The sequence below is a fragment of the Hevea brasiliensis genome, chromosome 9 (assembly GCF_030052815.1).
Source record: "Hevea brasiliensis isolate MT/VB/25A 57/8 chromosome 9, ASM3005281v1, whole genome shotgun sequence".
Classification (NCBI taxonomy): Eukaryota; Viridiplantae; Streptophyta; class Magnoliopsida; order Malpighiales; family Euphorbiaceae; genus Hevea; species Hevea brasiliensis.
The window spans coordinates 15,371,644-15,387,731 of NC_079501.1; the positions used below are offsets into that span (position 1 = coordinate 15,371,644).

At 30.9% G+C, this 16,088-nt stretch overlaps 2 protein-coding genes across 3 annotated transcripts; one reads left to right on the forward strand and one right to left on the reverse strand.

Moving 5' to 3' along the window:
- Window positions 1-382: 382 nt before the first annotated feature.
- LOC110642217 (aconitate hydratase 1) lies at window positions 383-7,641 on the reverse strand. 2 transcript variants are annotated; one of them, XM_021794177.2, is made up of 20 exons: window positions 7,452-7,641; window positions 7,223-7,327; window positions 6,722-6,882; window positions 6,476-6,568; window positions 6,186-6,371; window positions 5,851-6,012; window positions 5,501-5,645; window positions 5,236-5,378; window positions 5,101-5,157; window positions 4,896-4,975; window positions 4,669-4,744; window positions 3,701-3,886; window positions 2,997-3,064; window positions 2,799-2,917; window positions 2,524-2,645; window positions 2,252-2,350; window positions 1,672-2,151; window positions 1,183-1,281; window positions 853-1,095; window positions 383-745 (listed from the first exon to the last, which is right to left on the reverse strand). In XM_021794177.2, exons 1-20 carry the CDS (start codon window positions 7,453-7,455, stop codon window positions 671-673), a joined length of 2,703 nt encoding a protein of 900 aa, XP_021649869.2. In that variant the 5' UTR covers window positions 7,456-7,641; the 3' UTR covers window positions 383-670. The 2 variants fall into 2 exon arrangements, with proteins under 2 accessions (XP_021649869.2, XP_021649868.2); XM_021794176.2 differs by having other exon boundaries at window positions 7,449-7,602.
- Window positions 7,642-11,895: 4,254 nt separating this feature from the next.
- On the forward strand, window positions 11,896-14,356 carry LOC110642218 (NEP1-interacting protein 2). The gene is made up of 5 exons (XM_058153124.1): window positions 11,896-12,569; window positions 13,110-13,288; window positions 13,475-13,558; window positions 13,654-13,821; window positions 13,943-14,356. The coding sequence occupies exons 1-5, from the start codon at window positions 12,416-12,418 to the stop codon at window positions 14,063-14,065; spliced, it is 708 nt and encodes a 235-aa protein (XP_058009107.1). The 5' UTR covers window positions 11,896-12,415; the 3' UTR covers window positions 14,066-14,356.
- Window positions 14,357-16,088: the final 1,732 nt, after the last annotated feature.

Sequence of the window (16,088 nt, forward strand, 5' to 3'; positions counted from 1 at the left end):
GAATGATGCAATGATCAGCTAGATATTTTTTTTGTTCAAATACGACACCTCAGAGCCATTAATATTAACAGAAAATTAAAGAACTTGATTAAAATTTATACTTAAAAGTATGCTGAATTAAGGTGGAAATCATCCTTTCGTTTCAAAAGGGGCAAAAAGAAAGAATCTGAAAAGATGGGCCTGTAGATTAAGGAAATTATTCAGAGCCATGGTGACTTTAGTTAGCAATGCATGTCAACCCTTGCGATTTTTTTTTTTTTTAAATTGCCAATCCAACGCTTGCTGAGGTGCGTCTAGTCCACAGAGCTTCCAATTGACACAGAAGCTGTATCAATCTTGAATCTTGATTGCTATTAACTAGCAAGTATCGGATAAAAACAACTAGCTTTGAAATACAGTTGCAGCATTTTATAAAAATTTAAGCCACCAAATCATCAGTTCAATTACATATTTTCCAACCAAACAATAAGAGGCAAATCAAACGTTCAACGTCAAATATTGACCGTGCCCTGAATTTTGGAATTAATATCTGTGTCAACACTCCAAATTCTCCCATTCTTCTTCATTTATTCATAAAATGGCAGGGCTCTGCAACGAAAAGGACATCTCATGTACCCGTTTGCTTCGCAACAGCAAACCCACCTTATTGATAATTGAGCTATTTGCCATTTCAATGTTTTGTATGAATCAGGTTCCTGATGACATATCGCAAAATGCCTCCATGATCAAAATATGCAAGTTCCACCTGCAACAAAGTAACCAAACATGGGTGTGGGTAAACAATATTGAAAGAATCAAATCATTTATTAAATTTTAAGGTCAAAAGTTTGACATGATTGAATTTTCCCATACCTCTGTATCAAAACGTAAGGTACATGTGAATGACTTGCCATTGTCCGTCACAACTGTGACATCTTGACCAGGTCTAATGTCACTCACACTGCTTGGAAGTTCGATACTGTAGCGTTCATGGCCAGTCAATCCAAGTGTCTCAGCATCCTCACCAGGCTTAAAACATAATGGAATAATACCCATGCCAACCAAATTACTGCGATGAATTCGCTCAAAGCTCTTTGCTATCACTGCTTTCACACCCTGGTCCAGTAATAAATTCAAAGATCACTATAAAAGCTTAAAAATACCTGCAAATTGGATTGATTATGATACTGGCAAATACTGTACCAATAGCATTGGACCCTTGGCAGCCCAATCACGAGAACTGCCACTCCCATACTCAGCACCAGCCAGGATAATTGTATCATGTCCCTCACTTTTGTACCTCTGTAATAAAAAAGAATAAAAAAAAAATTGCAACAGATATAAGATTATGGTCTCAACAAAAGAAATGCAATGTCTAGTTTATCATTCTTTAGAGAACTAGTTTCTATAATTAAAATCACATGCCCTAAACTCAATGTTTTAAATAAATAGGGAACTGTAACAATCAGGTCATCTGCTAGGTTAATTCTCAAGGAAAACTTATGTTTACCTTGCATGGCATCAAAAGTTAAACAAGGCATAAGCATGCATATTCCTGATTTGCTCCAAAGGTTCACTCTCACATTATTCATCTTTGTTCCAGTAGCCAACTTTTAATTCCAATTGTTAAAGCACAGACAATGCTTTTCTTCTACGTCCAACGAATAGAACAGCTAGATTAGAAGAAATTACCATGGCAACATCAAAAACAGAGAGTTTCTCTCCACTAGGGATATGAATTGTCTTAGGTCCAACTTCTCCTCCCAACAGTTTGTTGACAATGCGAATGTTGGCAAAGGTGCCCCTTGCCATCACCTCATCATTACCACGGCGACTTCCATAAGAGTTAAAGTCCCTTCTGTCAACACCACGTTCCACAAGGTATCTGGCCGCAGGACTGTCTTTGTGGATGCTACCAGCTGGTGAAATGTGATCAGTCGTAATACTATCCCCAAAATTGAGCAAGCAGTAAGCATTCTTCACACCATGTGGTCCTGGAGGTGACATGGTCATGCTTTTGAAATAAGGCGGTTCATGTATGTATGTTGATGTCGAATCCCAGGAGTAGAGAGTGCCAGAAGGTACAGATAAGTGGTTCCACATGGGATTTCCTTTAGTGATTGCCTTATAAGTAGCCTTGAACATATCAGGCAGCACATTTGATTGTACAACCTGTGGCCCATGCAAGAATAGAAAACATAATCATAAGAAACCTAATATTTTAACCTAACCACCAGGTTAGAAATCAAATCATATCATGTTAATAGCTCACTTTTGCCACTTCTTCATTGGATGGCCATATATCCCTGAAAAATATCTTCTTTCCATCTTTTCCTTCCCCAATTGGTTCTGTTTCAAAATCAATATCTACCTGTAGCATTGCCCGCCAATAAGATAAATACTTAATTTCTAAAAGTAAATCACAAACCTGATCAGGTGAATGCAATGCTAGTCAGATAACATCTGGTATGCATATTTTAACATGTAAAATAATGGCAACAGTAATACATAAGGAAAAGTAAGTTAAAATTATGCGCAGCACACCGTTCCAGCAAGTGCGTAGGCAACCACAAGTGGAGGTGAGGCAAGATAATTAGCTCTTGTTAAAGGATGTACACGACCCTCAAAATTTCTATTCCCAGACAATACAGCTGCTGCCACTAAGTCTGGAAAGATGCACAAGATCAACAAAACTATCAGTAAAAGAAAAATTCTCGGAAGAAATATCTAAAAAAGCATTATTTATATCATTTTCAGTTATCAAAATCCAATCTAAGCAGAGTTAAGAAACCTTAGTATTACACATAAAAAGAGCTTACCATTTTCAGTAATAGCTGATGCCACAGCTTCATCAATATCACCTGAATTGCCAATGCAAGTGGTGCATCCATAACCAACTATATGGAACCCTAGCTGATTCAAATACTTCTGCAGGCCACTGCAGAGGTAGAACAAAACTCAGAAATATATTAAAAATGTTGCTGAAAGTTTTAGGAGTTTGGACAAAGAACTATTACCTGTTTTCCAAGTATTTGGTCACAACCCCAGAACCTGGAGCAAGACTTGTTTTAACCCATGGTTTTACCTGATAAAAAAATAGAATAAAATAAAAAACACATTCTTTTTTCAAGTTGATTAATTCATTATCTACAACTAAAGAAGGTTTCCAGCTTCTCATTCAAAACAAATGCTTCAAAAACTGAATGAAAAATTCATGTCAAATAATGAAGAAAACTAAGCTTTGCAAATCTAAAATTGTTCAGGGACAAAATCTTGGGTATGAGAATCATTCCTAGAACCCGCACACACAATCCCTTCCACAGAATTAATCTAGAGAGAGAGAGAGGATTATCCCATATTCTGAAGCTTTTAAAAAGTTTTTAGAAGTTCTTCAAGAGTTTCTCACATTCACAAGTTTGACTCTCAAAAACAGAACACTGGATCAAAGAAACCAACCTTTAAACCAACATTATTAATTAGATTTACACGGTAGCACATATCAGAAATATCTCCGGTCTCCCTCAGAAGTAGTTCACAACTCAAAAGAAGGCAATATTAATGCACTCTGCTCCACACTCACGCAATGCAACAAAGCTGCACCTCTTGCAACCTTTGTGCCCTTTTGATCTTGTAATTGCGGTCTTCTTAGATGTATTTCTCTAATGTAAACAGTCAATGTACACAGATACAATAATAGGATTTAAAAGAAAAGACATCTAACCTCCAATCCCAGTTCACAAGCTTTCTTTGCAACCAAAGCAGCTCCAAGCATTACACTAGGGTTTGAGGTATTAGTGCAACTAGTAATAGCAGCTATAACCACATCACCATGCCTAAGTTGGGCGGGAGTCCCATGAAAATTGAACTCTGCAACCTTGCTTTGGGATTGCTTTGGTATAGCAAATCCCTATAAAACCATAAAGTAAAAGTAATGAGAGCAAATAATGATTTATTGGACTACAAGGGATAAGCCAAATATCAAGTAATTATAAAAGTATAATAAAATTTACTTTGACAGGAATAAGTGCCTTGCTATTTCTACCAATTGTTTTTGGATAACATTTGCTTGTGCCAATAGTAGTAACGTGATTTTCATCTTAATAAAAATATAAATGCCTTACTGTTTCAGTCCTCTTATGCAATGGAGTTCTATTATTCACATTTCCAAAGGATAAAAAAGCAAATGATTCTCCAACAATTTCATAATCTCCCTCACCATTCAAGATGTTAAACCCACAAAATAGATCATCACATGAAAAACAACCAAAGTGTGAATGCTGTGAAAAATCAACTACAATTATATTCCATGTACCTCACTCCAGTCTTGTCTTAGATATTAAATCATTTTTCGTTGATGAATCATCACAAGCAGTGTTCGAAAGAAGGCTATATTTTTTAGTTATACTATTACAGGGTCTTAAAATCAGACATGAGATTCCTTATGTAAAACCATAAGTGCCAGGATTAATAATCCTATCCTTATGCAGTGTCTGCAATATTAAGAGATTCTGAGATAAAATTGAACTAGCCTACATCCCAGTAGCACTGTATGGTCTAAAAATTTATAACATAATTTCAAAGATTCTCTCTATTTAATATTCGGTAAATTTAAAAATTTCTGGAGTAACTTATGGTAGAGACTGTGCAGATAGTGATGATTCTGTCAATCTTTGTCTATGTGGTTCTCACCTTAAATCCAACCCTGTTGTCTAAGCATGAATGCCAATCTGCTTTCATTTCCTTCAAAGGAACCCGATCATGAGGCCTGCAAAAATACATCCACTTTTGAAGGGTGCACAAGAAATATTGGAATACAATAAGCTTTAAGTTAAAGCAAGTCTTTTTCTCTTATAAAGGATATAATTATAAATCTTGGTTCTCAAATAAGAAATGTACATCTAATTATAAACCTTTACCTTTTTGGCCCTGATACGCAAGGTTCCACATCCTCAAGATTCAATTCTAGATATGAGGAGTATACCCTATCAATCTGGGGCTGAGCTCAAGCAACAAATTCACAAAAAAAAATGATGATGTTAAATACATTGAACAAGATTGTGAAAAAGACAGAACTACGAATGATCTGTATTTGCTGAGAAAGTATTTACTCATGTTACTTACCTCACCATAGTCAACAAACATCTTGTTAGCTCTTAAATAGGATTCTATCATAGAGACCTGCATTATTTGTCTCTTCAATTAGCAAATGAAATGGCTAAATGAAATGGCTAAATGAAATTTCATATAATAACTTACAGTTTCATCACTTCTGCCAGTCAATTTGAGATAATGCAGAGTAACATGATCCACAGGAAAAAAGCCCATGGTTGCACCATACTCAGGAGACATGTTTGCAATAGTAGCACGGTCTGCTAATGATAGTTCACCCATGCCTTCGCCTGCATAGAAAGCAAAAAACCAACATTTAATGTGAGATAAGAAAAAAAAAAAAAAAAAGAAGGCAGAAAATGTAATGAACACAATAAGATGACCATCAAATGATGGTGTTAAATTGATGTACCATAGAACTCCACAAACTTGCCAACAACCCCATGCTTCCTTAGCATTTGTGTTACTGTCAAAACCAAATCAGTGGCTGTAACACCATCCCTTAGTTTTCCTGACAACTTAAACCCAACAACACCAGGCAGGACCATGCTCATGGGCTGCACGCATCAAGAAATGCTGGAAATCAATTTTTGACAATAAATGGTAAGCACAGCATGACATGGCCAGTCAAACACATTTGCACTAATAGAATGTTTCATGAACCAATTCAAAACAGGTAGCAAAAATGATCAATTGACAATGAATTAATTAGACACTTCATCCAACTTATGAAGTGGTAAAGATCATATAAGATAGTTTTACCTGGCCAAGCATTGCAGCTTCTGCTTCTATTCCACCAACTCCCCAACCAGCAACACCTAATCCATCTATCATAGTTGTGTGCGAATCTGTTCCAACTACACTGTCAGGGTAAAGCATACCCTTTGTGTTGAACACAACTCTTCCAAGGTATTCCAAATTGACCTGGAAATTATATTATTAAGAAATCAAACATCTTTCACAGGATATAGCATTATATGAGAACAGAAAAGCAAATTGCATTTTTGAAACTGAAATAATAAATATCTTTTGGGCAACAAAACCAACATCCAAAAATAAATCGTGTCTCACCAATATGATGCAAAATTCTGCCTCACCTGATGGACTATCCCAGAACCAGGGGGAACGACAAGCATGTTATGGAACGCATTTGAACCCCATTTGAGAAAGGCAAATCTTTCTTTGTTCCTTTGAAATTCGAGTTCCATATTAGCCTGCACCGCATTTTCTGACCTTGCCACATCAACCTGAACTGAGTGATCAATAACAAGATCAACCGGAACCTGAAGACATAGATTTCACAAGTTAACCCCACAAACACAAATACTGAAACAAGCAATAGATATTTTAAGAGAGCACCAGAAACGGCAATTGATTCATGGCTCACCAGTGGGTTAATCTTATTAGAATCACCTCCAAGGCCGTTCATGGCATCTCGCATGCAGGCAAGATCAACAACAGCAGGAACTCCAGTAAAATCCTGATAACAGGATGGCAATATTAAAAGCCAAAATTTCAATAATGACAATGACTATAGCAATGATCAATAAGAGCAGTTTAACTGTGCTAATAACACTAATTTTTCACATCTAAAAGCAAAAGATTCACAGATTGAATAAGAAATGTAGTGGACCTGAAGAAGCACTCTGGCAGGCTTAAATGGGATTTCAACTTGTTTAGGAGAAGTATTCTTCCAGTCAATAATCTTCTCAACATCCTTACTCTTAACCTGAAACTCATCGCAGTTTCGAATAGCAGACTCTAAAAGGATCCTAATTGAATATGGCAGTTTATCTGCAACACACATAAAAATCAATGTCCCAATCAAAATCCTTCCACACCAAATCAATTCTCCCTATCATAATAATAACAACAACAAGAAGAAGAAGTAACTACAGTAGCCAACCCAATGCTCTATTTCTGATAATAAACAATAAATTATTTTAGAAAGGAAAAAAAGTTGAATCTCTGAAGCACCTGATCAATAAAAAGCAGTGGAGCTTTTTAAATAAATTGCAATAGAAAAGGTTCGAATTTTCGACCACTATCACTTCCATTTTCCCTCGTATCTTTAACTTTTCAGCAACCAAACAGTAATTAAAGATGGATAAGATAAGAATAAGAATCCACTGACCGATTCTGGGATCATTGAGAGCAGGCAAGCTATAGTACTTGCCGAATTCACCACCATCAGGTTTCTCAAGAGTCTTCAATATGCTATTGAAAGGGTTTTCATTCACTGAAAATAACCGCACATAAGATCAAAACCAAAACAAAAACCAGATTTAGTTAGTACATAGTAATAAAACTACGAAATGGAATGTAAAACAGAGCTCATGGCTAGATGATTAGTCCGTAACTACCCATGGCTACGATATTGGATTTTGCGTTGCTATGAAAACGACGAGTCGAATTCGATTGGTTAGACTGAGAGAGATCTAAAGGAAAGCGAGAGAGAGGAACAGAGGCAGATGGGTAGGTGAGGTTGAAGACTTGACGACAGTCGAAGCAGAGTATGTATATATATATATATATATATTAATTTTCTTGAAGATGATACATTGAACGATGAGGTTATTTTGTCATTATTTTCAAAGGAACTCCAACTATTCGGATCAGTGATATTCACGTCACGTGACGTCTCTCTCTGTACAAGTTTGTTTCTGTTTTTTGAAAAAAAATAAAAAAAAATAAAACAAAATGTTTAAGTAATTTGGTTTTCTGGATTTTTTTTATTGCATAAAGAATTGACCCACTTCATTGCATCATGGAGCATGCTTCAATTTGATTTCAACAGAATAAATTAAATTAAATTATTTTAATTTAATAATTTAATTTAAATTTTAAAATAATTTAATTTAATTTTATATTTTAAAATTTTTAATTATTTTAATTTATTTAATTTAAAAAAATTAATTAAATATTTTACTTATTTTTAAATTAATTTATTTTTATAAAAAATTTATAAATTATATGTAATTTTATATAAATAAATTATTTAATTTTACTAATTAATAATTATTAAATTTAAATCAAAATTAAAATTAAATTAAATAAAAATTAAACTGTTCAAAATAAAAGTATTTAATTTAACTCAATTTTTTTTATTTAATTTAATTTTTAAAATATAATAATTTAATTTTAATAATCTATTTGATTCGATTTGATTTAAATTGAATGTTTAGCCCTGTATATACTTATAATTTCCTATACAATATCTTTAATTCATCCATCATATATTTTTTTTATATCCATTTACTCTACTATTATTTTATTTTGTAGCTTGTTTTTCCTATTATTTTATTTAATTATAATTCAAATATTAAAATAATTCTAATATTATTAAACTAAAATTAGGTTGGCACTAAGTATTCACCAAGTCACAAATCTACCACCACCAAGCATGGTTGAAATGCACCTGTAGAGTTGCTCCAATTCCAAATAGACATGATGGGCTCCATTGTGAGCCTCTCTTAGACTGGGCTTGGGCCTCCCTCTCCCATGGAAGAAACCATTTTTCTTATTTATTTAATGCTTGTATTTACAAATTACAATGTCAGTAATGCCATTATCCTCTACACCAATCTCATTTACAAGTGTACATTCCTTATGAATCATCACACACTTTTATATTACAAAATAAATAAATAAAATAAAAGAATTAGAGAATAAAATTTTAAATTTTAAATTTTCTATACTATAAGATATACAGTGGATCATTAAATTATTAGTTCAATAACATATAATAATATTTATGAATTTAACGTTAATTTAATTGATATAAAAATAAATTCCAAATATATATTTGAGGTGAATCTCATGACCAAAGCAAAAGGCTTAAGCCCATAGAATTACAACTTACAGGTTTGCTGTTGCTGGAAAACCAACAACTGATGCAATAACCATGTTGTCCTTTTTGTTTTTATCTTTGTAGTCTCCATTCAAGAATCTCACCAAAAAGGTGAATCCACATTACAATTAAGCATGACATCGTTGGTCCTTATTTAGCTTACCAACCAATTAAAAAAATATGTATATATAAGAGAATCATCATCATATAATAGCCAGGCTTAAATTTAACATGTCAAAAGCTGCCTAGCACATGTTGATTGATTTTGGATTACAAAATCTTTTGGTTGGTGGAATCTTATTCTCTCCTTTCAACTCTCCAAGCGATGTACGTTATCAATCAATGTGTAATTCTTATCGGTTTAAGATAAACATAAATTCTAAACTCAAACCAGTGGATTTTTTTATATGATATTCATTGTTTTTAATGCATATATAAACATCATTTCTCACGTTCATATAAAATAATTTTTCTTGATAAATCTTATAAAATAACACACTAGTAAATTTGATATTTCATTTAATCTAAAATCTTAAAGATAATGAGTTTATGGATCATTTCTACTTATATGTCTCTCATTTATTCTATATTTTTTCGATATGAAAATTTCACGCTTGTATGTTCTTAATAATTTATATATATTTTAAGATAAAATTTACTTATTGGTGGAGTATTTTTTTTGTAAATAGAATATATTTTATAATATTCTTAACGTCAAAAATAGGTGGAATGATCTTTTCGAGGCTGCTTAGAACTTCAACTTGTATTGGAAAATTACAAATGCACCAAAGTATTATTTAGACGTTTTTCTTCTGTGTATTAAATTGATAGGTCTCCAAGAACTTTCTCCAATGTACATTTTCTCATAAAATCACGTAATTAGCAAAAAATGAGACTAATTCTTTCTCAAGAGAATGCACACCAATAAAGATATTCACTAGGGATTTACTTTCTCACTTTACAATTCCAACTTGAGATATTGGTTTTTGGGATATCAATTAAATTTCTTGTTAATTGATTTGGATCTATCATTTGAGTTTTACTTTTTTAAATTAAGGCTCCGTTTGTTTATAAAATATTTTATATATAATGAAAAATATTAAAATTATATAAATAATTATATAAATATATAAAAATAATATATTATTATATAAAACAAATTGTGACAAATATTAAAATTAAACAAAATTAATTAAATTCATGAGTAGAGCCTATATCTTTTGAGTATTCTCCACCTAACGTTCTTTGACCTAAGCTTGTTGAGAAGGCATTCCATTTTTCCTAGTCTTTTAAGTGAAGCCCAATGCATGAATTAATTATACAACAATGCATGATTATGTATGTTTAATTAATTGCTTCTAATATAAAAAAAAAGAATTATTTAATTATTTTACAATATTTGCATTATTTACTTAATTTAATTATTTCAATTTATTAATCGATCACTCGCATACATATTTGTTAAAAGAGGTGATTTTTATTTATTTTATTTTTATTTTGTGCTGTTAATTATAATATGAAGCTTTATTCTATTAATTTATAGTGATTATTAATTGGAAAATAGTATTTATATTATTAAAATAAAATTATCATAAAATCACTCTACAAAAGTTTAATGACATATTATTTAGCATAACTACAAACAATATTGTCTAATTATGATTTGATAAAGTCGCTGAAAATATATTATTTACATAATAAAATTAAAAAAAATCCTACAACAATATTACTGAAAATAATTTATTTATTTAATTTATATTGATCTAATAACCTACCTAATAAAAAATACTAATATTTTTTTTTTCAATTTATCTAAAAGAAAAATAATTATTTGCATCAAACAAATATAGTTATTATTTATAGAATAAAAATAAATAAAAGAAGACCTAAAGGAAATCAAGACATCAACTTGAGATATTTTCATGTTCTGAAGGAAATCAAGACATCATCACCTCATCAAATGGGTTGAATCACATCATAATCAAATATTTTTATTTAAATTTTTTAAAAAATGTGATTGAAATCGTATGAACTTTAAATTTTAGTTTTACTTTAGATGTATTTTTAATTTAATTTTTATTTCATTAAATTTAATAATTATTTTTTAAAATTTAATTTAGTATGAAATTAATTTTTTTTAATAAATTCAATTTTCATCAAATCAATTTTAATTTTAACCTAATTAAAGAGAGAGTTTCTCATTAATTGACTTTCAAAATAAAGCATTTGATTTATTTTTTATTTATGTCTAAAATATTTTTTTAACTATCTATTTTTAATTTTGTGCTAGTAAACCATGAATTTTTAATTTAAGATTAATAAATACAGAAAAAAAATGCTAACTTTTTTAATGATAGTGTAAAAATGCTTTAAAAAGAATTCTGATTTCCAAATAATACACTATTAAATTTATTGGAAATTTTTTACTTCAATATTTTTAAAAAAATAAAATTATAAAAAAATTTTAAAATCATTGTTAATAACCTGAATTTTTATGCTATTAATTACATTTTAATATCTTTAAATTAAAATTTTATAGATTTAATAGTGCATAATTCAATAAATTAAGTTAATGAGAAATTCTTATTCACTATAAATATGTAAGATATATGTATTAATATGTAAATTTTATTATATATTTTATGTCTTAATTTATTCGAAATCATATTTAGATAAAAAAAAATGAGGTTGATAGATTATATAAAAAAATGGGCAAATAAGATTAGAAAAATTTAAAAATTCTATAATTGATTTAAAAAAAAAAATATATATATATATATATATATATATGATATTAAAATTATTTTAAATATTTTTAAATTTAAAGATTAAAATAGTATGAATAAGACATGAGAAATTGAGAAGATCCAAATGCAAATGACTTTTCTTATAGTCGTACTACGCGTACTATGTTTAGCGTATCAGTATTTTAATCCAACTTTTTCTCTTTGTATGGAAAACGAGTGATGAAAAATATTGGATATTTTCTTCCATATTATAATTTTCTTCTGGCAAATGAAGTTTATACTCTACCAATGCCAACCGGTTCTCCATTTGACAAAAATGAAGGTTCTCATCTTTTTCTCCATTTCTCTAAAATCTAAAATTATTGTATATATGAAATAAGATTCAAGATTTTCTTGGTCGAGGAAAAAAGGAGGAAAAAAAAAAAGGAAGAGAGAGAAAGACAGAGAGTTGATCTTCGAAGAAAACAGGTAGATAGAGAGAGTTGTGTCAGAAGAAAAATATAAGAAGCTTTTAATGCGAGGTGGTTGATGAATGATGATGGGTTCTCTTTTCTTTTTTCCTTTTCTATTTTTTCCATTTCGTTTCTCTTGAGGCCTAAGCATACCCAATAATAAACCCACCACCTCTCTCCTTTTGTTATATATAAGTCGTTGTTTAAAACCCAATTTCTGCATATCAACGGCACCCTTTAACATAATCTTCTGTCTTGTATAATTGGAGGCCAAAAAGATGGAGTTTTATCAATACCCATCTCGATTTTCTATGTCTTCATTGCCTTTCTTTGGAGATTTCGTTGAAAAGGTTAAAGAAGTTTGCAATTTCGCGGTTTCTGCAATCATTGGGAACGTTTTCTCTGCGATCTTCACCTTCTTCTTTGCTTTAGGTTAGTCTCATCTCTTTATTCTTACTTGCTCTCATGTTTTCTTTAATATTTTGTGGATGTTCTATGGAATTCTTGTTGTTAATGAAATTTGTGCATTTCTTGATTGAATTGGATTTTGATGTTTGGATCTGTTTTGTGTTCTCTGATGTGGGTTTTATTTTGGGGTTTCTCTTGAATTATTTATCTTTTTCTGAGTTTTGATGTATCTTTATGTTCCATTTGAAGTTCTAATTCCAAGCATATAATTTATTTAAAGAGACAAATGGTCTTTATTGTGAAAATGATATGGATATAATTGTCTTGTAGGGTTATAATCAAGTGTGAAAATATTTCCATGTTAGCCAAAAAAGTTTGGGATCATTGTATTTTTATCCATCTTCTGCAAACATGTATTATTATAAGTGATTCTTGTTGGGTTCCTTAAATCCCATTTGCTATTCATTTTCTTTCTTTATTTTTGCTTTCATTTCTTTAAATAACTAAGAGGCATTTGTTGTCTTTGAGCATGTGTGCTAAAGGAATTGACATTCTTGTCTGCAGTGGGCACCCTGTTAGGAGCCATGACTGGAGCTTTGATAGGCCAAGAAACTGAGAGTGGGTTTGTCCGAGGGGCTGCTGTTGGAGCCATATCAGGAGCTGTTTTCTCAATTGAAGTCTTTGAATCTTCTCTTCATCTTTGGCAGTCGGATGAATCTGGTATTGGGTGTCTTCTCTACTTGGTGAGCAATTTAGCTTCTGTTTCCTTGCTAATGCGCATAGATGTTCACTATAAGCTCATGGAAAGTGAAAGTTAATGCTTGCATATCTCTAATGTTGATAATTTATGAATTTGATGTTCAACCCTTGATTGAGTTGATCTGATGTCAAATTTAGCAACAAAGTAATGGAACTCTTCAATGTGGCAGATTGATGTTATTGCAAGCCTCCTTAGTGGGAGACTTGTTCGTGAACGAATTGGTCCAGCCATGTTAAGTGCTGTACAAAGCCAGGTAATTTTTTATCCAAGCAATTAAATATGTTAATATATTAATACAATATCCATACACAATTGTACTTTGCTTACATCTATAATGTGTGCAATTAGATGGGAGCTGTTGAGACAAGCTTTGAGGAGGTCCAGAACATCTTTGACACTGGTGGTGCGAAGGGATTGCCTGGAGCTTCTGTTGAAAAGATCCCCAAGATCAAAATCACAAGCAATAACAATGTAGATGCTTCAGGGGAGAGAGTCTGTTGTTCTGTCTGCCTTCAGGTACTGTCCCTTTATTTTTCTGGCAGATACATCTTTCATTTCAAATTGGTGATTGGAAGTGTGATTAATCAGAAAGAAGCTTGTGCAATTGACATTTTGCTGTTTTTTTGCATATATACAGGACTTTCAGCTTGGAGAGATGGTCAGAAGCTTGCCTCATTGTCATCACATGTTTCACCTACCTTGCATAGATATGTGGCTCCTGAGGCATGCATCTTGCCCACTGTGTAGAAGGGATCTGTGATGTGGTGTTTCCTTTTTTTTTTTTTTTTTGTTTAACCATGTAAATTACAAGATGGGAAATGGTTATTTTGTCAATTATTTATCTTGGCATCACCTTACAGGTTCGTTTCTGTTTTTGTTCATTCATATGACCAGATGAGTAGTTATCCTGCTGCCTTGGTAGTTTGGAGTATGCCACGATATTTCTAGTAGATCAGTGATATAAAAGTTTTGAGATATGGTAGTTGTAATTTCTCTTCTTGTCATGAATCCTTTTCCTTTTCAATTTAACAACTATGTTGGGCTTTGCCAACTAGCATCTTTGGATGAGTTGATATAAATTTTTGCACATGTGCATCAATTTATGAAGGAGGATGACCATTTTCGAACCCACAACTAGTCAAGTTAGGTCTACTGAGCTCCTATTTTTAATAATTTGTGAGTTAGTTTTGTGCTATCGAAAATTTTCCAATTTAAGAACATTAAGGACTTAATTAACAGTAGCTTTTTTAAAAAAGAAAAAAAATTCTCTAACTTCCCTAATGTAGAAAATTGTTTTTAATGGTTAAATAACTTAGGGCTGGCTCATGGTTTCCATGATATACAATTGGTTTCCATACTATTGGCAAGCCAATAGTTATACCTAAACCTCCACCTCCCTCTATTATTTAGGATTTGTATGGTATTACTGTGTTGGAATTGCTAAATTTTAAAATTAAATTTGATAAATTTTATATATAAAAATACTAAAATAACAAAATAATTTTTTTATATTACTTTTTAACAATATTTAAAATTACGTTTTTATTTTAAAAAATAATTTTAATATTCTAAAAGCACAATACCAAATAGAAACTTAATTTTAACGTAATATAATAAATTGAGAGCTAACCGTCTAACCCACTTATTGTCTCTAATAATTTCTCAAAATAGGATCCGACAATGGAAGAGAATATGAGAATGCAAATCACACTTTTGCAAGCGGTGATGTTATTTTCATAGGCCATACTCGCCCTTTAATTAATTCATCCTAATTTATTGATTCTACGGACTAATTGGTCTCTTTCTCATTTTTCACGTTCTAAGTCAACATCAATTTTGCTGTGAATTTTTGGTTTTCTTTATAATTAGAAGGGTTAATGTTATTGTCAAGATTCCAAAGTTAATGTAACTTTGTTTAACCATATAAAATATTTTTTCGTTATTCAGCTCTGTTGTACACATTTCAGATTCAAGTATTAATTAATGCTAAAAAAAATTGTCAAAATGGTAGAAAATACGAGTCACTTGAGGAAAATGGTAAGCTACTTCCAGCGAAGGAGAGGAAAAACCAATAGTCGGTGAAGAACTTGGAAAGAGTCATTGGAGGCTATTTTTCTCTCTTCTTATCAACAATCTTAATGCATTCCACCGACGGAAAATTCAAGTCTTAAGTTTCTAGACATATTAAAATTGCATCACAAATCAATTTATATGTCAATATTATATATTAAAATCCATAAAAAAAAATACATAAAATAATTTTCTCTTATTTAAAAAATAAAATAAAAATAATAAATGATTTTCTTTTTTTCGTTCCTTTCCCATATTGCCATACTTGTCTAGTATGCACTCCATGATGAATTAAAGCGTAATGAATATTTAGAATATTTAATTAAGTACAGCTTGGGTGACCCATATGTACAAACAATTTAATTGGGTTGAGGAAACATTAATGAAATTACATGTGGACCAATTGGACAATTAGGTTGTTAATGTCTTAAATTCCTATATGTAAACAAGTACCAACTTCAGGATTTTTTTTTCATTGAAAAATAAAAAATTAAATATATTTTTAATTATTAAATTAAATAAAAAATATTTAAAATTTATTTTAAATAAAATAAATAAAATTAACGTATTTATAATTTAAATTTATAATAAACTGAATTTAAAATTTTCCCTTATTAAAATTTAAATTTACAATTTTTTTTTTAATTTTTAAGATAAAACCAATTCCAACTCCAATTATTTAAGATAGAGCTTTTGTGGTATAAGATGGTTCT